At 41.4% G+C, this 23,207-nt stretch overlaps 1 protein-coding gene across 1 annotated transcript in view; it reads right to left on the minus strand.

Moving 5' to 3' along the window:
- Positions 1-20,333, minus strand: part of LOC127417149 (transmembrane protein 47-like) — a 37,858-nt gene extending 17,525 nt beyond the window's left edge. The window contains exon 1 of the mRNA XM_051656885.1: positions 19,953-20,333. Coding sequence (XP_051512845.1) covers positions 19,953-20,148 — 196 coding nt within the window. The 5' untranslated portion in view covers positions 20,149-20,333. The remainder of the gene's footprint in view (positions 1-19,952) is intronic.
- Between the last annotated feature and the right edge of the window lie 2,874 nt (positions 20,334-23,207).

Genomic DNA, 23,207 nt, shown 5'->3' on the forward strand with positions numbered 1-23,207 from the left:
ACAAAACTTGCTCTCATCTGAAAAGAGGACTTTGGACCACTGGGCAACAGTCCAGTTCTTCTTCTCCTTAGCCCAGGTAAGACGCCTCTGACGTTGTCTATGGTTCAGGAGTGGCTTAACAAGAGGAATACGACAACTGTAGCCAAATTCCTTGACACGTCTGTGTGTGGTGGCTCTTGATGCCTTGACCCCAGCCTCAGTCCATTCCTTGTGAAGTTCACACAAATTCTTGAATCGATTTTGCTTGACAATCATAAGGCTGCGGTTCTCTCGGTTGGTTGTGCATCTTTTTCTTCCACACTTTTCCCTTCCACTCAACTTTCTGTTAACATGCTTGGATACAGCACTCTGTGAACAGCCAGCTTCTTTGGCAATGAATGTTTGTGGCTTACCCTCCTTGTGAAGGGTGTCAATGATTGTCTTCTGGACAACTGTCAGATCAGCAGTCTTCCCCATGATTGTGTAGCCTAGTGAACCAAACTGAGAGACCATTTTGAAGGCTCAGGAAACCTTTGCAGGTGTTTTGAGTTGATTAGCTGATTGGCATATCACCATATTCTAATTTTTTGAGATAGTGAATTGGTGGGTTTTTGTTAAATGTGAGCCAAAATCATCACAATTAAAAGAACCAAAGACTTAAACTACTTCAGTCTGTGTGCATTGAATTTATTTAATACACGAGTTTCACAATTTGAGTTGAATTACTGAAATAAATGAACTTTTCCATGACATTCTAATTTATTGAGATGCACCTGTATATATATATATATATATATATATATATATATATATATATATATATATATATATATATATATTTAAATATTTAAATGAGTTAAAAAACAAGTGTAAATGTAAAATTGACCAGAAGTAAAGTTGACCAAAACGAGAGACATATTTTAAGTATTTAGAAATATTTTGATATTTAAAATTTTTTTTTTTTACGTCATTCATATAGTTTTAAAGATTTAAAAGGAAATCATAACCCCATTTTATTATTTGCTTTATATATTTGAAGTTAAATATGTAAAAATTACTTCTTAAGGTGTACGAAGCACACTTGCACCTTAAGAAATATGACAATTTATGTGACAATTAATCGTGAAAGCCCTAAAACAGACAATTCATCATCATAGCCCTCAAACAGACAATTAATTGTCAGCCAAATTTCATAATTGTGACAGCCCTAATCTCAACCAAATAAATGCGTGTTGACATTGCTAGACGAAGGCAGTCACATTTAGGCCGCATTCACACTAAATCTTTTGGTGCGGACCCGCATACGTTTAATATCAGACTTTGGTTCAAAGCAGTTTTCCGAACTTGGGTGCATATCAGTGTAACTAGGTCAAAAAAACAAACTGGTGTGATTTTAGTTGGAATAAAGCAATAACACGACACTTTAAAAAGGCTTATTATTAAAAATATTACTGTTGAAGTCAGACCAAAATATAACTTTTACAGTGTGTGTAAACATATTAACTGTGTCTAACCAGGCATGATGTGATAAAGTAACAACCAATAAAAGGTATCACCGAACCAGCTGTGACTGCGATAAGCAATACTACATTTTGATCGCTTGATTTCGATTTCTGTGGTGTCACTCTGGGTAGCTCCGCCAACTGGGAAATCCTATTGGTCCAAATCCTGATCCCCATAAATGTATATAAAAAATAAAATATGTTCTGTTCGGCTGTTTTCATTATTGCGGAATTTAATATTTGAAGGAAGGACTTCAAATATGCCGGGTTAAATACACATGCACATCACATCACCCTGAGGCTAGTTATGGTTTGATTAGCATGTATACATGCTGGACGAAGCCAAGCTACAATCGTATTATCAAGGTCTGTTAGTCCGACTTCGCAAAAATCGGACTGTTACAATTTCAGTCTGACTAATGCAGTTACGTGACATTTTAAAAAGAATTATTGTTTTAGTCCAACTGAAATCATACTTTTAAAGTGGATAATCACATCCATGTTAATCTGAGTTCTAGTCCTAACCAGCAGTGTAAACAGACAAATTATTTGATTTAATCGTGTTTATTGCACCTGGTTACGGCACAGTGTAAAGCCCAAAGTATACTTTGGTCAGATGTGCAGGATGCGTGATGCAAATTCCGTCATCAGCAGAGTGCTCGAGCACAGAATGCGCATTTGCCTGGGATTATTTGCGTTAATTAGTGGGTCCACAAGGTGGCAACACTCATATTTGAGCTGTTGCTGTTACAAAGAAGCACTAGAAGATGGCATCACTGGTAAATAACAGAAGAGGAATGTGGAAACAACAGCAGTGGATGTGGACGTCAAGAGCGCATGTTTGAGGAGGTCAGGATATACCTGCTGTAGAGGGGTTCGAGTAGGAAGGACACGGGAGCCGGTTTCACAGTCCACGTGAGTCAACTTTTAATACAACTGCTTTTCAGTTTCACAACAAAGTATTGGCTTTTCAGTTTCACAACAAAGTATTGGCTTTTCAGTTTCACAACAAAATATTGGCTTTTCAGCTTCACAACAAAACACTTTACAGAGCACTCACAGCATCTCTGGTCTCTCTCTCGGTCTGTTGCTCCAGCGGCCTTTTAAAGCCTGTCTCAGTCATCACTGAAATGAGACACAGGTGTTTAATGTTAACAATCACCAGGTGATGGCCCTTACTGCTTGCTCTCTCCTCAGTGACAGACACACGAGCCCCATCTGGCCTGCTAACCCCCCCACCCCCCACCTTAAATTTTAAGGGCTGAATTGCCAGGTACCAACAAGTGATCCACGCATGGTATCCTTCATGTGGTGGAGCCACTGAAGTGGGGCATGTTCTGAGCAGAGGATGAAGGCCCACCCCAGCAGGTAATAGCGGAGGGTTACGACCGCCCACTTGATGGCAAGGCACTCTTTCTCAATCGTGCTGTACTTAGTCTCCCTCAAAGAGAGATTGCAACTAATGTACAGCACGGGCCGCTCCACCCCCTCCACTTCCTGTGAGAGCACAGCCCCCAACCCCCTCTCTGATGCATCCGTCTGCAAAATGAAGGGGAGAGAGAAGTTAGGAGCATGCAGAAGCGGTCCGCCACAGAGTGCAGATTTCACTCTCATAAAAGCCTGTTGGCACGCCTCCACTGGACAGGATCTGGTGCCCCCTTTTTAGTGAGATCAGTCAAGGGGCTGGTGACATCAGAGAAACTAGGCACAAACCTTCGGTAGCAGCCAGCCAGCCTCAAACTATCTCACCTCCTTTTTGGTCTTGGGACGTGGGCAGGCCGCTATCGCCGCAGTCTTATAAATTTGAGGCCGTACCTGCTCATGACCCAAATGGAAGCCCAGATACCGTACTTCCACCCATCCAATTGCGCACCTTTTCGGGTTTGTCATGAGCCCTGCCCGCCTCAGCGACCTCAGGACGGCTCTCAGATGCTGCATATGCCTCTGCCATTCGTTACTGTATATGATGATGTCATCATAATAGGCAGCAGCATATGCAGCATGCGGCCGGAGAATCTTATCCATGAGGCGCTGGAACATGGCGGGAGCCCCGAACAAACCGAATGGAAGAGTAACGAATTGGTCTAATCTGAACGGTGTAGAAAATGCAGTTTTTTCTTGGGATAATGGAGTTAAGGGGATCTGCCAATACCCCTTTGTTAAATCCAGTGTTGAATAAAATTGAGCTGCACCAAACCGATTGAGCAGTTCGTCAATTCGGGGCATTGGGCATGTGTCAAATTTCACCGCGTTGACTGTCCAGTAATCTACATAGAACCGGACTGATCCGTCACTCTTAGGTACAAGAACAACCAGACTGGCCCAATCGCTGTGCGATTCTTCTATTACCCCCATCTCGAACATTGCCACTAATTCTTCCCGAATCACTTTTTTCTTATGTTCAGGCAAGCGGTATGGCCGACTATGTAATACCACTCCCAGTGGAGTCTCGATATGGTGTTGTATGAGGTTAGTACGACCGGGCAGAGGAGAGAACACGTCTGCAAATTCCTTTTGCAATTTGGCCACCCCTGCGAGCTGGGACGGTGAAAGGTGGTCTCCACAAGGGACCGGGGTGAATGGATCAGCTTTGAACTTCACCTCCGGCCCGAGCTCCGCCCTCTCCGGAACTAACTTCGCCATGGACACGGGGACCACATGGACATGGGGACCACCTCTCTCTATAATTTAAGGAGGTTGAGGTGGTACATTTGACGTGCTCTGCCTCTATCTGTTCGTTTAACCTCATAATCCAGATCCCCGGCTTGCTGTGTAACCTCAAAGGGCCCTTGCCACTTGGCGAGTAATTCCTGTAGCTGGGTACCCCTATTACAGAGCCAGCTTTGTGTCTCTTGAGCTTGGAGCAAATTTTGCTGTGACAACCGACCCAGTGTGTGTAGATCTGCTCGAAGATCAAGGACATATTGAATTTCATTTTTGCTTTGGGAAGGTCCTTCCTCCCTTGCCTCCCATATGAAGTCAAGCACCCCGTGGGGCCGGCGTCCATATAGGAGCTTGAAGGGGGAAAACCCTGTGGAGGCTTGCGGAACCTCCTGACTGCAAATAATAGGGCTTCCAGCCATTTGTCCCAATTTCTAGCATCCTTGTGTATGAACTTGCGGATCATATTTTTCAGGGTTTGATTAAATCATTCAACCAGCCCGTCAGTTTGCGGGTGATAAACGTTGGTGAAAATCGATTTAATCCCCAGCAATTCATAAAGTTTACACAGTGTACGTGACCTAAAAATTGTGCCTTGGTCGGTGAGGATTTCTTTCGGAATCCCCACCCGGGAGATAATTTTTAAGAGTATCTCCGCAACACTGTGTGATGAAATGTTGTGTAAAGGTACCGCTTCTGGATATCACGTTGCATTATCCACCAGGACTAATACAAACCGATATTCGCGTGCTGACCACTCTAATGGCCTGACAAGGTCCATACCAATTCTTTCAAAGGGGGCCTCGATCAACGGTAATGGGCGCAATGCCGCTCTTGGGGTGGCCGGTGGATTCACCAAATGACATTCGCGGCATGCCGCACACCAACTGCTTACATCCCCGCGAATGCCTGGCCAATAAAAGCGGGCCATTAAATGGTGCAGGGTTCTCTCTTGTCCTAAGTGACCCATCATCGGATTATGGTGAGCCACCAAAGTGTTTCCCGACGGCTCCTCGGGACTAATAACTGGGTTGTATTTTCATGGGTTTGAGTGTCCTGCATCACTCGATACAACCGGTCCCTAATAACCGAAAAATACAGATATGTGAGGGTGACATCAGGCTGGAGCTGCTGGCCATCAGTTACACTCACTTGTTCAAAAGCTTGCCAAAGGGTTTCGTCACGTGACTGCTCTAGAGGGAAATCCCCCTCCGGGAACTCCCTCAGGGTGGGAGTGCCGGAGGGTCCTCTCCTGCATCATCCTGACGCTCAGCAGACGTGGTCGGCCCTGGCTCTGCCTCCCCAGCCATCGTGTCACACATCACACAGCGAGATTTTGGTTTGCAGGACCCACACACAACGCTTTTAATAATCTTTTAAACCCCGGCCAATTGGTCCCCAGAATCAGTGGATGGGTGAGGTGGGAATTAACCGAGGCCTCCACTCTAGCCTTTCTCCTCCGGAATTGAATAACGGCTGTCACTACCGGATATTCGTGAATATCCCCATGCACACACCTCACCATCACCTTGTGTTTTGCACCCAAAGACCCATCCTGAACCAGGCCGTGGTGGATCGAGGTTTGATTACAGCCCGAATCCACCAGGGCTTGGTATGTACACCCCTTAACTCTTACCGGTATGCAGTATGTCCCAGCTCGATCGGGGGCGGTCTGTGCCGTGTCGGGGACCCGGATCCATGTCCCTACCTCCATTACCGGATACCGGTCTTGGACGTGTCCTGGCTCCCCACAACTCCAACAGACTGGCCCAGGCTCCCCGGCTGCACCCGTGGTGGCAGAGACATCATCCTGGCAAGGTTGATGGAGAGGGATAGGGGGCCGGCACATAGTGCAGCCCGCGGAAGCAGGGCGCCGGTCTGGGTGGAAACACTCCCCGTTTCCGGGGAGCGGGTACACGGCGAGAGGGAGGAGAGGGAGGGACAAGAGGGGGAGAAGTAGCAGGAGATGGGAGATAGAGAGAGGTTTGACTGCTTGCCGGCTTCCGGGTAGGCCGCCATATGGGCTTCAGCCAGCTGGACGGCGTCATCCACCGACGTGGGGCAATGGCACTGGTTCTTCATGGGAGGCGAATGGTCAGCTGCTCCAGCACCATCAGTTCGATGACATCCTCCATGCCGCGCCCTTCCTCGGCTAGCACCCATTTTCGGCAGGCATCACAGAGCTGCTGGGCAAACACAAATGGAAGGCCGGCATCGCTCAGGGTGAGGGAGCAGAACCACTAGTGGTGTTGTTCTGGGGTGTGGCCAACCCGTTGCAGGACAGCGGTCTTCAGCTTGACATAGCAGGCCTCCCCGGAAAGCAGCGGCGCTCGCGGCCAGCCGGAGGTGGTGGTTGACTGCTCGAAGAGGCTCACGAATGCCTCCGGATCGTCTTGGGGACCATCTTTGTGAGCAGAATGTGCGGCTTCATTGTTGCCTCTGGGGTCGTGGCGGAGGATCCGCCTGGAGCTAGCCAGCTCCATAAGGCCTGCCGATCCTCAGCCTGGGCTTGGAGGAGCTCCTGGAAATGCCACTCCTGGGTGAGGAGGGCTTGATGATGGGTCTCCTGGATGCTAGCCAGGGCATAGATGACTTCGCCCAGCAGTGAGGTGTCCATGGCGGCCACTCTTCTTCGCAATCCCAGGTTCTGGCACCAGTGTAGAGGTGTTCGAGTAGGAAGGACACGGGAGCTGGTTTCACAGTCCACGTGACTCAACTTTTAATACAATTGTTTTTCAGCTTCACAACAAAGTATTGGCTTTTCAGCTTCACAACTAGGTATTGGCTTTTCAGCTTCACAACAAAACACTTCACAAAGCACACACAGCGTCTCTGGTCTCTCTCTCGGTCCGTCACTCCGGCGGCCTTTTAAAGCTCATCTCCATCGTCACTGAAACAAGACACAGGTGTTTAATGTTAACAATCACCAGGTGATGGCCCTTAACGCTTCCTCTCTCCCCAGTGACAGACAAACGACCACGTCCCGCTACACACCTGCATTTGGATAACTTAAGTCTGAAGGAATATAAATCTATGTGTCTAAACTCCTGAGGAGAAACTGTCCAGTATCTCAAGTATACTTTGGGTTTAAGTGTTAGAAACTCTACAAAACATCCATCAAAACACAGCAGAAAGGACTGCTTTCTGCTGCTAGGTTTATGTTGTTCTGATAGGGTAGTTAGTTTGAGAATGCTGGATTGCTGATTTGGCAGTAAAAACGCTTGTCAAAGTAAAGATTTCTTACACTGTATGCCAGGCACAAGGCTTATACCCCCAGCACACTTTTCAATAGTCTTTTTTCACCCATAATTCCACTGAAGTCTAATCCCACTTTGCTTGCCCCAAATACGGCAAGAAAGGATGAAATTACGGGCTAATTTCCCCTCACTTCTCAGGGGTTCAAGGAATGTGTGTCTCAGATTCATACATAAAATATATGCATGTACACACACTTCACCTCAAAACACACTCTCCATTTCTCATATCTATAAGCATTTTTTCAATCAGTCTCTGCATCTCCTAGGGTGCTGTGTTTTTAATGAGCTCTGCCAAAAAACAGTGAGACAGTAGATAGCTCAATACAGTCACGACGATCAGTCATGGGTGCGTGCGAGAGAAAGAGATGAGGGCTTTCCCAAGGGATCAATTTAATTGATTATTCATTGAGCAAAGTTCTCTAAAAAAAAAAAAAAACACTGTAAAAGAGAGAGTGATAGTGGGACTAAGGAAATCATTCTGAGTTGGTTTCTTCGTGAATCCAATCCAGCTCTCACCAGAACATCCTTAACTACATCTTTATGAAGAAAGTGTGATTGGTGCTTGCCTATGCAAAAGTCACAGCCATAATGCTAGGGTGTTGTGGGTGGTTGCTATGTGTTTGCTAAGGTGTTCAGAGGGGTATTTAGCACATTGCTATGTGACTGTACTTTGAAAAGTAATACCACACCTCTCCTCACCACGTTGCATGTTTTTAGGTAACATTCACAAAAATAATTTTGACTTGTCCCTCATTAAAAAAAAGGTGGTTACAGTAAGGCACTTACAATGGGAGTGTATGGGGCCAGCCTATAAAAGTTAACCTCCCAAGACCCGACTGTGCATTTTCCATTTCCCTTTTGGATTTGTAACTAGTAGCACCAAATAAACATGCAAAAAATTCTAGAGCAAATAGCTTTCCTAAAAAATTATGTCCACATATGTGGACAGTGGAACTAAGTTGTGAAATTTTAAATAATACCAACCTATAGAAAGTCAGATTTTTTATTTTTTTTTTTTAATTATCTGATTTTCTGTAAAGCTGCTTTGGCACAATGTGTATTGGGAAAAGCACAAATAAAAAAAACTGACACAAATAAAAATGATTCGACTTGATTTGACTTTTATGTTACAATATTTGTTCTACTTTGGCAACAAAATCTCAATGTTCTCTCTTGGCACTGTCAAACAAACATGTGACAGCCAGTGCTGAAGCATTTTACCAATCAGAAAATAGCATAATTCATTCTGATACAAGTAATGGCCATCGTCGTCCAGTCACTGCCAACCATGTTTAAATAAAATGATACATTATATATTCTGAATCTATGTACTGATTACCACTGACCCATGTTTGCCAAACATGTTGAGTGGTTCAAACATCATCTGCAGCCTGAAACAGAACTTTTGATAGGAAATCTGGATTGAATGCACTTGGCTTCATAGGAAAGCTACAGGATGCGGCCTTGCTCCCTTGCACCACATTTAGTGAATGACTTAACCTCCAGTGTGCTGTCTGTCTGCACTGGTCTCAGAACAGTTTGAAATGCACTGTATTTTCATCCTAACTCCATATAAAGCAAAAAAATGTTTCTCAATGTGCAAATCCACAGTAAATACATAGGATTTCAAATGAAAACCTTGTGCTATTGTACACATTGGTGTACATCGTGTTTAGCAGCATGGCATTTCGCGATAAATCATTCATATTTTAAAAATGGCATATCGGACGAAACTAGAGACTAATCTTTTGACTGAAACAGGTTTCAATGTAAAAACTTAATTAGGTTTCTTACCAGATGTAGTTTTGTTTGCGTTTCTCCCATAGGCAAACTCCGCTGTGATTTGCTCCATGTTGTTTTGTAAGTCTGTCAAACTTTTAACCCTTTACTGACAGCCCAGAGTCACCTGAACTGAGATCAGTCGGTTTAAATTAAATTAAATTATGAGTTACATATAGCAAAGCCAAAATACAACGTCTATGCATGTGTATGCGGGGTTGCACAAGGTTAAAATACACGATTTTAAAACTATAGCCACAAAATGTGCACATTTTACGTGTTAACATGAATTTAGTATGATCAATTCAGGGTGTATTCTAATTACAAAGTCATTTACTGTAATTAAATTACTTTATTTAAAAAAAGTAGTGTAACCAATCACATTTTTAATTCTTGTAAACAGATTACAGTTACTGTCTTTCAATTTAGGTAATTACTTAAGTAAATTTTTTGGGTTACACATAAAATATTTACGGCTAAACTTTTGAAAGTTTATATTTTTATATTTTAATTAGTGTTGTCAGTCAATTAAATTTTTTAATCACGATTAATCGCATAATTTTTTGTAGTTAATCGTGATTAATTGCAGATTTTGAAAGTGCTGAAATTTGACACTATACTTCTTTTCCTGTCAAAATGCATTTATTTCCATCTTAGGAAAAAAAAAAACTAAATGTAACAATTTATTGCTTTATTTTTTTTTTTAAATTAATTTGTTTTGGATTTTCTCCCCTTTTCTCCACAATTTAGCATGCCCAATTTCCAATGCACTCTAGGTCCTCGTGGTGGCGTAGTGACTTGCCTCAATCCGGGTGGCGGAGGACGAATCTCAGTTGCCTCCGCGCCTGAGACAGTCAATCCACGCATCTTATCACGTGGCTTGTTGAGCGTGTTACCACGAAGACCTAGCGCATGGAGGCTTCACGCTATTCTCCGCGGCATCCACGCACAACTCACCTTGCACCCCACCGAGAGCAAGAACCACATTATAGCGACCACGAGGAGGTTAACCCAACGTGACTCTACCACGTAGCTCAGCGAGTCGCAAGTTAGAATCCAGGATGTGCTGAGTGACTCCAGCCAGGTCTCCTAAGCAACCAAATTGGCCCGGTTTCTAGGGAGGGTAGAGTCACATGGGGTAACCTCCTCGTGGTCACGATTAGTGGTTCTCGCACTCAATGGGGCATGTGGTAAGTTGTGCGTGGATCGCGGACAGTAGCATGAGCTTCCACATGCGGAGTCTCAGCAGTGTCATGCACAACGAGCCATGTGATAAGATGCGCGGACTGATGGTCTCTGAACAGAGGCAACTGAGACTTGTCCTGCGCCACCCAGATTAAGGGAAGTAACCACGCCACCACGAAGACCTACTAAGTAGTGGGAATTGGGCATTCCAAATTGGGGAGAAAAGGGTATAAAATCAGAAAGAGCTCCCATTTTATCATGGAAGCGCTGTTGTGTGTGTGAAAAGATTATTTTATCTAGTGAGATAACAACCTCCGCGGCTCTATCATAACTGGTGTGTTACGACAGTATCGACCATAGAATGTCTGTGGGACCGCCGCGTTATGCTATTTTATGCTAAGCTTGTCGGCTCGACTTGGTAGAAGGGCTTTGGTGTGTTTTTAAATTGTGTGTCAGTGTAATGACTCCGGGTGGAGGTTCTGCCTTTCAAACCAGTGTTTATGCTGGTGAAGTAATGGTGAATGCGTTAATCGTGATTAAGAAAAATTAACTAGGTTGACCATACATCCTCTTTTTCCCGGACATGTCCTCTTTTTCTGACCTTAAAAAAAGCGTCCGGCCGGGATTTCTAAATTTGCAAAAATTTTCAGAATTCGGCTTCAGTTGCATTATAATGTGCATCTGGTCTAATACTTCATTGTGTGTGCGCGCATATTTGCATTGCTTTAACCCCTCTTTTTAAGTCCCGCCTTCTCGCACACCAATTGGTAGATTATAAGAGGCTTGCAGCAATTATTGGCCAAATTCCTGCCTGTCAATCTCTCTGCGAACGCGTGAAACGCTGTTGTGTTTGGCATCAAACAGTTGCTTGACCGTAGCAGCAAATGACAGCTGAGTGTAAACAATGCCCAAACGAAAGTGCAAATTTACAGAAGATTTGCACAAAAAATTCCCATGCTTTCGACCAGGTCGAGATCCGTGGGAAGCAGAATGTATGACATGTAAAGCTGGCACTTATGTGTCAGTTGATAATAAAGGTGCAAGTGATTTAGAAGCACACATTAGCTCTGCAAAGCATAAAGGGTCAGCAAAAGGTGAAAGTTCATCAGGTAAATTAACGGACTACTTTTTGCGACCAGGTAAAATTGTTATCACACTGCTTCGTTTTCCATGGCCATTCAAAATAATAGTAATAGTAAATGAAGTTACACTCATGGCATCAATATTTTATTTTAGTACATGGACATTCAAAAGAATGTTGGAAATTGTTATTTACTTATATATATTTATGTTATGCTAATAGAGTGTCTTTTTCACTGTATTAAACTTTGCATTCATAGTAACACTGTTTTGAACCCTATTTCCGCATTTTGGAAAAACCCCTAACACGTTTGAACAATCGCAATAGTGACGCTTATTTTAGCAAGCACCACTACTAAATTTCTATTAAGCTCTTAGATCTTTTTAGAAAGTAGTTTATCATCTATATTCATTAAGGAATTAAATATCATCTGTGTGATTTGGAATCTCATAATTTGATTGTAATTAGTTTTTTAGTTTGTTACAAATGGTGCCAATTTCCTGCACACTGATTAAGCCTGGTTCACCAGATGTGATCCAGAACTAAACCACACTGTGTCTTAACCATAACTTAAACTAATACATTTATCAAAGAGACAACGCAAGTTTTACATGAATGGAAGTCCTATCATTGAATTAAACTATACCACTAGCATGAGCACATATTCATTTAGTTAAATCACACATAAAACAGTTTACTAAATCATACAGTGGGATCCAAAAAGACTGATCACTCAGTGAAATCAGAAACTGTAGGTTGACTTTTCCTTAGCTGAAATTGGTCTGTGCTTACCGATATGCGAAACACTGCCCCCAGTGGTCAAAGCGGTAAGTACTGTTGGGCACATAGGCACACGTGCGCTCTATTTCCAGGTGTAATGTCCAGGAGGGGCACCAAAAGTGAACAGTCCAGGATGTAATACAGTGAAGAGGAGTACACATTTTATAAACTGAACACCCCAACCCAACCCTAGCTTCTGATAGGATGTGTACTGAATTGGAGGTGTACCGGTATTTTTAGGCCTACCTTCAAACTCAGTGCCTCTTTGCTTGACATCATGGGAAAATCAAAAGAAATCAGCCAAGACCTCAGAAAAAAAATTGTGGACCTCCACAAATCTGGTTCATCCTTGGGAGCAATTTCCAAACACACGAAGGTACCACGTTCATCTGTACAAACAATAGTACGCAAGTATAAACACCATGGGACCACGCAGCCATCATACTGCTCGGGAAGGAGATGCATTCTGTCTCCTAGAGATTAACCTAGTTTGGTGCGAAAAGTGCAAATCAGTCCCAGAACAGCAACAAAAAACCTTGTGAAGATGCTGGAGGAAACAGGTAGACATGTATCTATATCCACAGTAAAACAAGTCCTATATCGATATAATCTGAAAGGCTGCTCAGCAAGGAAGCAGCCACTGCTCCAAGACCGCCATAAAAAGCCAGACTACAATTTGCAAGTGCACATTGGGACAAAGATCTTACTTTCTGGAGAAATTTCCTCTGGTCTGATGAAACAAAAATTGAACTTTTTGGCCATAATGACCATTGTTATGTTTGGAGGAAAAAGGGTGAGGCTTGCAAGCCAAAGAACACCATCCCAACCGTGAAGCATGGGGGTGGCAGCATCATGTTGTGGAGGTGATTTTCTGCAGGAGGGACTGGTGCACTTCACAAAATAGATGGCATCGTGAGGAAGGAAAATTATGTGGATATATTGAAGCAACATCAAGACATCAGCCAAGAAGAAAGCTCGGTCGCAAAAGCGTCTTCCAAATGGACAATGACCCCAAGCATACCTCCAAAGTTGTGGCAAAATGGCTTAAGGACAAAAAAAGTCAAGGTACTGGAGTGGCCATCACAAAGCCCTGACCTCAATCTGATACAAAATGTGTGGAAAGAACTGAAAAAGCATGTGCGAGCAAGGAGGCCTACAAACCTGACTCAGTTACACCAGTTCTGTCTGGAGGAATGGGCCAAAATTCCAGCAACTTATTGTGAGAAGCTTGTGGAAGGCTACCCAAAACGTTTGACCCAAGTAAAACAATTTAAAGGCAATGCTACCAAATACTAACAAATTGTATGTAAACTTCTGACCCACTGGGAATGTGATAAAAGAAATAAAAGCTGAAATAAATCATTCTCTCTACTATTATTCTGACATTTCACATTCTTAAAATAAAGTAGTGATCCTAACTGACCTAAGACAGGGAATGTTTTCTACGATTAAATGTCAGGAATTGTGAAAAACTGAGATTAAATGTATATTTGGCTAAGGTGTATGTAAACTTCTGACTTCCAACTGTATATAACAAGATGTCGCAGACTTTCAGAGCCCACGTCTTTTCTATGTCAATTCTAGACCAGAGCATTCTTTATTGAAATGTTACCATGGGTTTAAGTAGTGCTCTCCTAACTGAGTTAAAAGAGGACATTTAACTGACTTTCAAGATCAATGGACCATGAAAGAGACAAAGGAAGAAACAGGTGTGTCCTCATTAAAGATGACCCTCAAAGTAAGCAACAATAAAGTAAATGTGTGAGTGTGTGTGCCTTTCTCTCTGTAAAACCTCTTGTCTCTGTCCCACAATACACACAACCACATCAAGTGTAAGTTTGAGAGTCTGTCCTCAAGCTTTCCCTACAGGACAGATCTGTACAGAGAGATAGGCAGATGATAAAAGAAAATGAAGACAGACAAAATGAGAGACTAGAAAGCCACACTCATATTCCCACAGAAAACATCTCCAGGGTTCTCTTATACACTCTCGTGCACACACACATACTCCTCCATCCCATGTGAGGAGCGAGCTATAGCCTCATTATCATCAGAAGCTGCTGTGGGATTCTACAGATTGCAATTTTCTCAGCAGTGTGTACCAGCAGGACAATGAGAGAGCCAGATAAGAATACACCACAGAACTGTTTTAAGACATGCCAGGGACCACACTGCAGCACAGCAGCAGAAAAACATTGTTCAGAACACCATCTCTTACAGCTCCTGCTTTTGACTACACTGCTTGCAAAATTATCCTCAACATTTTGTTTTCAAGCAGTATTTGATTGACCTCACTGGTCCATAGTAGAGGTCGACTGATAGGGAAATTTGCCATTACTGAGAACTAATGTGGTGGAAAAGGGCGATAACAGATTCATCGGCCGATAGTTTTTAAAAAATGTTCTTAGTCTTTCCATACTGTGACAGGTACAGACATAGAGGCTGCAAGAGTACAAAGTAAATGAAATGTCAGATGCAGATCAACCAAATAAAATAAAGATTTGGTGCTTTTAACTATAAACAAGCTAATTTGAGCATTTTATAGATTATATATTCGCCACACAAATGGTTTTAATGAGGAATAAGGTTATTTTTGGAGATGTACAGTATGTGCTGACATGGCACATTTACATAGTCGCATTTTCCGTTGTATGCTGTCCTTTCAAGTTAGAATACTTGATTATCTAATCAAAATAACAAAATATGCATTGAAGGGAGGATAAAAATATAGATGAATATATTCAATGATGAAAGACTTAGATACAGCAAATCCCAAGATGATTGTTTTTATTTCACCTCTAGAAGCCGTTGTATAAATATTTGCCAATAACCAATACTAACGGCACCAATTAATCGGTAAAACCGATATATCGGTCTGCCTCTAGTCCATAGGAATGCAATATTTTTATTCTAAGTCTTGTTTGTGGTATATTTGGTGCAAATATGCAAAAAAGACATCAAAGTACACGAAAAGCACCATAGAAGTAGTCCATACAACTTGTTATCTTCACTGAAAATCTTACTCTCTGCCATAGCTCTTAATTCTCATGAATTCCTTGGGACAGTTAAAGATGGCATTATAGTCCTTTAAAGGGTTAGTTTACCCAAAAAATAAATTCTCTTATCACTTACTCACCCTCATGCAGAACTCGAATGCCATACTTTCTTCTGCGAAACACAAGAACAACACAAGTTTTTGTCCATACAATGTAAGTCAATGGGGCCCAAAACTTTCAAGCTTAAAAAAGGACATAAAGGCAGCATAAATGTAATGATTTAATTAATTCCTTCTGAAGTGATGCAATTGCTTCGGGTGAGAAACAGACCAAAATGTAAGTCCTTATTCACTAGAAGTCTTTACATCTGACCCATTTGGAGCACAGTGCAGGCTTCAAGATGGTGATGCCTTCACTCTGCAAACAGTTGCCAGGTATCATTATACATCAATAAGACGTTGCATTTTCATTTTGTTTACCATATTCTTTTTTGTGACCGCAGTACATTTTAAAAGTATCCCCCCCAAAAAATAAAAAAATAATACACTTAACCCATGACTCATTATACCTCGCCTATGCATTTACAAAATAGCAACCGCGAACCTGGCAACACCGTGTATGGTGCAGCGCTCTGGTACAGGAGACTGTGGATGTCAAGATTTGTAGTGAATAAGGACATGAATTTTGGTCTGTTTCTCACCCAAAGCGATCAAATCGCTTCAGAAGACAGATCAGCGATTATCAACAAATGGCCCTTTTTGCATAAATAACAGGAAAAATAATAGTTTATGCAGCTATAACAGTGCTGGGACATCTTTATGCAAATGCTTATTAGTGATCTGCATTGTTTAACCACAAAGCGCAAAAGAGGGTAAACTATTTTTTTATTTTTTTATTCACTGGAGCACTTTTGGAGTATTACTGGATATAAAATATATGGCCAAAAGTTTGGGGACACCATATGTGCTTGATGAACATTTGATTTCAAAACCTTAGGCATCAGTTTCCCCCTTTGCTTTAATAACAGCTTCCACTCTTTTGGGAAGGCTTTCCACTATACTGTATGTAGTAACATGGCTGCAGGGACTTACTCTCATTCAGACACAAGGCTATCAGTGAGGTCAGGAACTGATGTTGGTCGATGGGGCCTGACTTACAGTTGCTGTTCCAGTTCACCCCAAAAGTGATCAGTGGGGTTCAGGACTGGGCTTTATGCAGGCCAGTCAATTTCTTCCATGCCAGACACAGTAAACCATTTCTTTATGGACCTCACTTTGTTCACAGGGGCATTGTCATGCTGGAACAGAAAAGGGCTATCCCCAAACAGTTGCCACAAATTTGGAAGCACACAAAGCCCAAGCCATTACATAAAGAAACATTAAGATTTGTCTTTACTGGATTTAATGGAGTAACCAAATTCGTTAATTAGAAGGGGGTGTCCACAAACTTTTGGCCATATAGTGCATTTCTCTTGTTTTATAGAGCGTCTCTGGTGTATGCGATGTTGAACACTTGTGGTGTTTACCAGAGGACAGGGTCTTTGAAAGTAACAGAACTGATCATATATATACACCGATCAGCAACAACATTAAAACCACCTGCCTAATATTGTGTAGGTCCCCCTCGTGCTGCCAAAACAGTGCCAACCCGCATCTCGGAATAACATTCTGAGATGATATTCTTCTCCCCACAATTGTACAGAGTGGTTATCTGAGTTACCGTAGACTTTGTCAGTTTGAACCAGTCTGGCCATTCTCTTAATTACATTGAAAGCAGTTTTTTCCTCGCCACAGTCACTTCAGCTTGTTCACAGGGGGCTTTCAGACAACAAGACATGATTTTCTATAAAGCTGCTTTGTAATTATGTGTTTTGTGAAAAGTGCTATACAAATATACAGTAAATGTATATACACTAGAGTGTAGAAAACTTATTTTCTCAAGAAAAACATGAAAATTGAGAGTTCATATTAGTTTCTCAACAATCAAACAAAATAGATGCAGAGCTGTTAAGTTACTTAGAGCTCTGTTTTTTGTTGCCAATGTCAGACAATTTGTGGCATTTATGATTTAAAAGACATTTATGTAAAAATCCTTGTATAAGTTTGAGCGAAACATTTGTGGGTGCTCGTATTGTATTGTCTCGCATCTTGAGGCTATGCATCGTATTGTATCGTGAAATTTGTGTATTGTAACATGCCTAATATTTATATATAAATTAAGAGTGCAGCCTTCGAGGCAGAAGGGATGATTTGAGGCCCTTGAGCTTTCAGATGTTGAATAGCCGGACATAGATTAAACCTCCTGAGTCGTATGGATTACTTTTATGCTGCCCATTTGTCCTTTTTGGAGCTGGGAAGTTTTGTACCCCATTGACTTATACTGTAAGCACAAAAACAACTCATACATCCTTCACAATAGCTTTGTTTGATTTCCGCAGAAGAAATAAAGTCATACAGGTTTTAAACAACATGAGGGTGAGTAAATTGACATAATTTTCATTTTTGGCTAACCTACTCCTTTAACTGCATAACAAACGCATCCAATTGCATTTGGTATCCAGTTTCCAATAAACATCCTCCCATGAGAGTCTGAATACAAAGGCATTCCTGCCAGCTCGACAACAATAGCAAAGAACAGGCCCACCGTGATCACAAAGCTCACAGGGGTCAAAGCGAAAGCCTCCCAGATGGCAAATTATCACTCACCAATACAAAGATAAACTTTAACAGCGTTAAATCAACAGATCCTTTCAGAAGGGTGCAAAATGAATAGCTACACATCTGTCTTTCTGAAACGGTTACTGTGGCTGGTTAGAAAGTAGGCTAGAGATAACTAACAGTTGATAAAAGTGTGCCCAGTCAAAACAAAAAAGGAAAATATTAAAGCAAAAGGATACTATTCTGTCACCCATGTGTCTGTTTGAGAGAAATTGAGGTCAGGTCTCTAACAATGACCCATTGTATGTTCTTGTCATCAGTGACATTCTAAGAAAATCAACGTAAATACCTCACTTTTCTCTGGTCATAATATAAATATGTGTCATATTCGTTAATGAAATAAAGGCGATAGCTTCATAGATAGACCTTGTTATAGACCTTATTCACAGTAGCGCCATCTTTGATTTTTGACGGTAATGAAAATGAGGCTGTGAGCGATAGACTTAAAGGAATAATTCACCCAAAAATTAAATGTCACGGCCCCGGTGAGTTTACCCGGAGAAGAAGATAGATCTCTGTCAGGTCCTTATAATGTATGTACACGGGTGCCAGCACTTTGACGGTCCAAAAGTCACATTTACGCAGCATAAATGTAATCCACATAACTTCAGTTGATCAATGAATGTCTTCTGAAGCGAATCAATTCGTTTTTGTAAAAAAAAAAAAAAAAATCGATAGTTAAAACGTTATTAACTTTTAAAAGTGCTTCCTGCCAGCAGCTGATGCATCACGTAGCTGTCGCGTGACGCAAGCGTATCGGCGAGTTAATGCGTGAATTCGTAAGCTGCGCTTATTAACAACAGAAGAACGAACGTCACGCGAGAGTTCGGCCATTACAAACTGTTTCAGAGCCCTGGACGGCAGCGCCGATTTAAAGTTAAAAACGTTTTAATTATTGACTTGTTTCTTTCATAAACCTATCGATGCGCTTCATAAGACATTCATTGATCGACTGGAGTCGTGTGGATTACTTTTATGCTGCCTAAATGTGACTTTTGGACCGTCAAAGTGCTGACACCCATGTATATCCATTATAAGGACCTGACAGAGATCTATCTTCTAAAAATCTTCATTTTTGTTCTGCTGAAGAAAGGCAGTCATACACATCTTGGATGGCATCAGGGTAAGTGAATAATGAGAGAATTTTCAATTTTGGGTGAACTACCCATTTAATGTCTCTTCAATGACATGCACCATATAAAGCTGTCATAAAGACCCTAGATCACACTTTATTTACCATAACTAATGCTGTCTTGAGTTTTTGGTCTACTGAAATTTCTTGGAATGATATTTTTAATGTTTCATCAGCGGAATGATCCAAAAACAACCCAGATGGCACACGTACATGTATGTCTCTGAGATGTGTGTTTCAGATATTTTCACCTGGAAAGCATCGCATTTTAATTACAATCTGCTAAACATCTTAAAAAGATCAGATTTACAAACGTTCTAAATCATAAACGTCTCAAAGACATCTGCTGAATGTCTTATTGACATCCGATAGGAAACATTTTATACATGTATTGCAGATGAGCAAACAACCTAAAAAAATACGTCTTCCAGATGTAAACACACATCAAATAGACATCTGGGTGATGTACGAGTGCTATCAAGGAACACTTTAAACAACTGTACAGCCCACTGAAGAGACTGTACGTCTGTCCCTCACAGTCTCGTTGTCATTCCCGTCAAAAATCAAAGATGGCGCTGCTTTGAATAAGGTCTCAGTTGTTGCTGGTCCGCTATTTTAAACCAGTATGTTGACAGCGTTCACGTGCAGCGAGTAAACAAACGAAAACATCACTGTAAAATGCGATGAAGTCGACTGGCTCTAACGCACGAATACTTATATAAGTGTAGCATCAATAATAATCGTTATTCAAGTTCTCATTTGGGTGTTAATGTAAGTGACTCACTCCAAAAATGCGTAAAATTGTTCCAATCACCAATGTTTCCAGTTTGAAGACTGTAATTTTCTTCCACAAAATAGTGGATAATAACGTTGGGCTGCTTACCAGATTTGAGGGTGGAGATGCAGTTCCAGTCGCTCTCGATCTCCCTGCATGACTCCCACAGAGACAGCGCGTAGCCCTCCGCCGTTACCCACGCGGGGCTCAGCAGGGCAACAATGTCCAGACAAAGTGCGAGAAACACGCAGAGAAGAGCGATCAGTTTGAACGGCCGAAACACGTACACGTCGTTCAAGGACATCTTCTCATAGCAGATCGTCTGCGTTCGGGATCAGAAGCAACGGAGTTGTTGTGCTCGTACTTCGGCGGCGAAAGTTTTCTGTGAAGAGTTGAGCTCTGCGTGCCAATGATACTTTCCGGAGCGCTTGGCAACAACAACACTCTCCGTGCGCATACAGAGGAAATAATGCGCCACCCAACGATCAATGGAGACACCAGCAAACACTGAAATGGCGAGGTGGAGGTGCATTTCAAGGGAAGGCGTGTAAGTTTTCCAAGTCTGGTAGTTGTCGTATTTTATGTCATAGGGGAAATCTTGAAATTGTTACAGTTTTGTGTAAAAAAAAAAAAAAAAAAAAGAAAAAAAAGCAACATGAATTGGTTTGAGTTTTAGAATTGTTTTAGGCCTACTATTTAAAGGAATATTCTGGGTTCAATACAAGTTAAGCTCAATCGACAGTATTTGTGACAATGTTGATTACAACAAAAATTCATTTCGACTCGTCCATCCTTTACCTTAAAATAAATAAATAAATAAATAAAAATCTGGGTTACTGTGAGGCACTTACAACGGGGCCAATTTTTGTACGGTTTAAAGGCATAAATGTGATGCTTATAATTTTATAAAAGTGCATCCATTAATTCTTCTGTTAAAACTCATGTATGTTTTGAGCTGTGAAGGTCAACTCGAAGGTCAAATCAACATTTTTACAGTCATTTTAGGATTTTTGGTTTGTTGACATTACATCGTCATGGCAACAAAGTTGTAAAATTGGCTATAGCTTTACACAGAAAAAATTAGTAAGCAATTTTATCACACTATAATCATGTTAACTTGAATATTGTTTACGTCTTGTGGCTAAACAGAGAGTATTTTAAGGTTTACGGATTGGCCCTATTCACTTCCATTGTAAGTGCCTCACTGGAACCTCGATTTTTGCTTTATTTTTATTTTTTTTAAGGAAATGATGGATGAGTCAAATAATTTTTCGTTGTAATCAACATTGTCACAAATGCTTTCGATTGAGCTAAACTTGTATTGAACATTCCTTTAAATAATTGCTGAAAAGTAGGCAGTTTGAATGTGACTCTAATAAGTAAAACCAACAGAAATATTCATGCTCATAATCGAACATATAAAAGTGACTACATTATTAGATTTAAGTTCATCCAACAAAATGTTTTATTTTCTGATATGGTAGATTGCAGAGTAAAAGCAACAAAAATAATATAGCTGCAAGCAGCAATTACAGGGCAAAGCACCAGCATGGCAGCCACTGCACAACACTAAGCACATATGATACACAGAAAAAGCAAACGCCATAGGACAAGTCACCCCAGGACAGATTTGAATCTATGACTTTCCAGTCCACAGTTCAGAGAATAAGCCACTGGAACTATCCACTGCACCATAGAAGCACAAGAAGTTTTTTTTCACCTGTGCAATAATGCTGAAAATGTTCAATAGCTTTTTTGCAGTCAAGACAAGGTGTATGTGACAAGACAATGGTATGTGTCTATACATACAGTAAACTGAGTATTAAGTGCGATCATTTTACTTTTTCTGCACTTTTTTGTCATGTTTGAAGCTTGAAACACGTGGCCACTATGAACTACGTGAAGTTTCATGAAAAATTCTCCTCATATTCTACAGAAAATAACCAACATAAAGGTCTGGAACATTGTTTCAGCCCCTACTTGAAAACCTTGGCCATATACAGACCTTAACTGGTTATTCACATTACACAAAACCTTGAACAGTATAAAATACCAAAGGGTTACATTCTGGTGACTTTTCAGAGAAGCTGAAGTTGTGTAGCATTCATGTAACTGGCTATACAAAGCATTTCTAAAGACTTGTTCAAATGGCAGTATTTGTAGAAGGATCTCAAAGTTACCACTCACTTACAATTCACTGAAAGGAACCAACTCAAAAGAATGATTCATTCGTAAATCTTGAAAGGTCTTCTTCAACATGCATGCTCTCAGTATCCTGCTTCCCATTAATGGGCTGTCTTGTCTAGTGAACATGCAAAATGATTGACAGGCAGAAAGTGCTTCAAAGACTTTTGATTGGCTAAGTAAATAATCTTCAACAACCATTTTGTTTACTGTTTACAGAGGCTGTCACAGAGACAGGTGTGTTGTTTCAGGACACATAATTCAATGATATCAGGTAACAGGTATTTTCAGCAAGCCATTCCATTAAAAGAATAGCTTACAACACCTTTAAGTAGGCCAAAGTCTTCAGAAGTCTTCAGCCATTACACACAACCCACGTGTGAACTTCTTCATCCAGCCATAATTAGCTCTGCCCTTTGCTGCTACCAGCTTCCGTGCCTTTAAAATTAAGATGTTAGAAAGAGATATGGGAGTGATTGGAAATACGTAGGAAGAAAGAGAGAGTAAAAGCGTTTTTGTGGGAAATTACAGCGCATTTATGATGTATAAAGAGAGAGTCAGAATGAGCCTTTTTTAAGTTTCGATGTCACACTGCCAGCTGAGCACCGGAACAGAGCGACATCATAAATACACACACAATTACAGGCATGCCTACACAAAAACACATATGCACATACACACCCGCATGCATGCACACAAACAAGCACATGCTGTTCCCAAGAGCACACGTGAGGAATACACATTTCTTGCCGAGGTCAATCTGTCTACTAGCCTCTCTCTTTGTTCGTCCTGTCTCCAGGTGTCCCTTGTTTGCATAATTACCTTTTTCACAGTCTTTTTGTTCATCTGTATACCCTCTTAGTAAAAACAAAAAAGTCATATAATAATACAGATTGTCACATTCACTCACAGACCACTTTATAAGGTACACCTACTTATTCATGCAATTATCTAATCAGCCAATCTTGTGGCAGAAGTGCAATGCATAAAATCATGCAGATACGAGTCAAGAGCTTCAGTTAATGTTCACATCAACCATCAGAATGGGGAAAATGTGATCTCCATGTAGTGGGCACAGGCTCATCAAAACTGGACAGTTAAAGACTGAAAAAACATCGCCTGGTCTTATGAATCTCGATTTCTGCTGAGGTGGTAGGCCCACTGCAGCCTCTGCTTTCT

The sequence above is a fragment of the Myxocyprinus asiaticus genome, chromosome 3, assembly GCF_019703515.2.
Source record: "Myxocyprinus asiaticus isolate MX2 ecotype Aquarium Trade chromosome 3, UBuf_Myxa_2, whole genome shotgun sequence".
Classification (NCBI taxonomy): Eukaryota; Metazoa; Chordata; class Actinopteri; order Cypriniformes; family Catostomidae; genus Myxocyprinus; species Myxocyprinus asiaticus.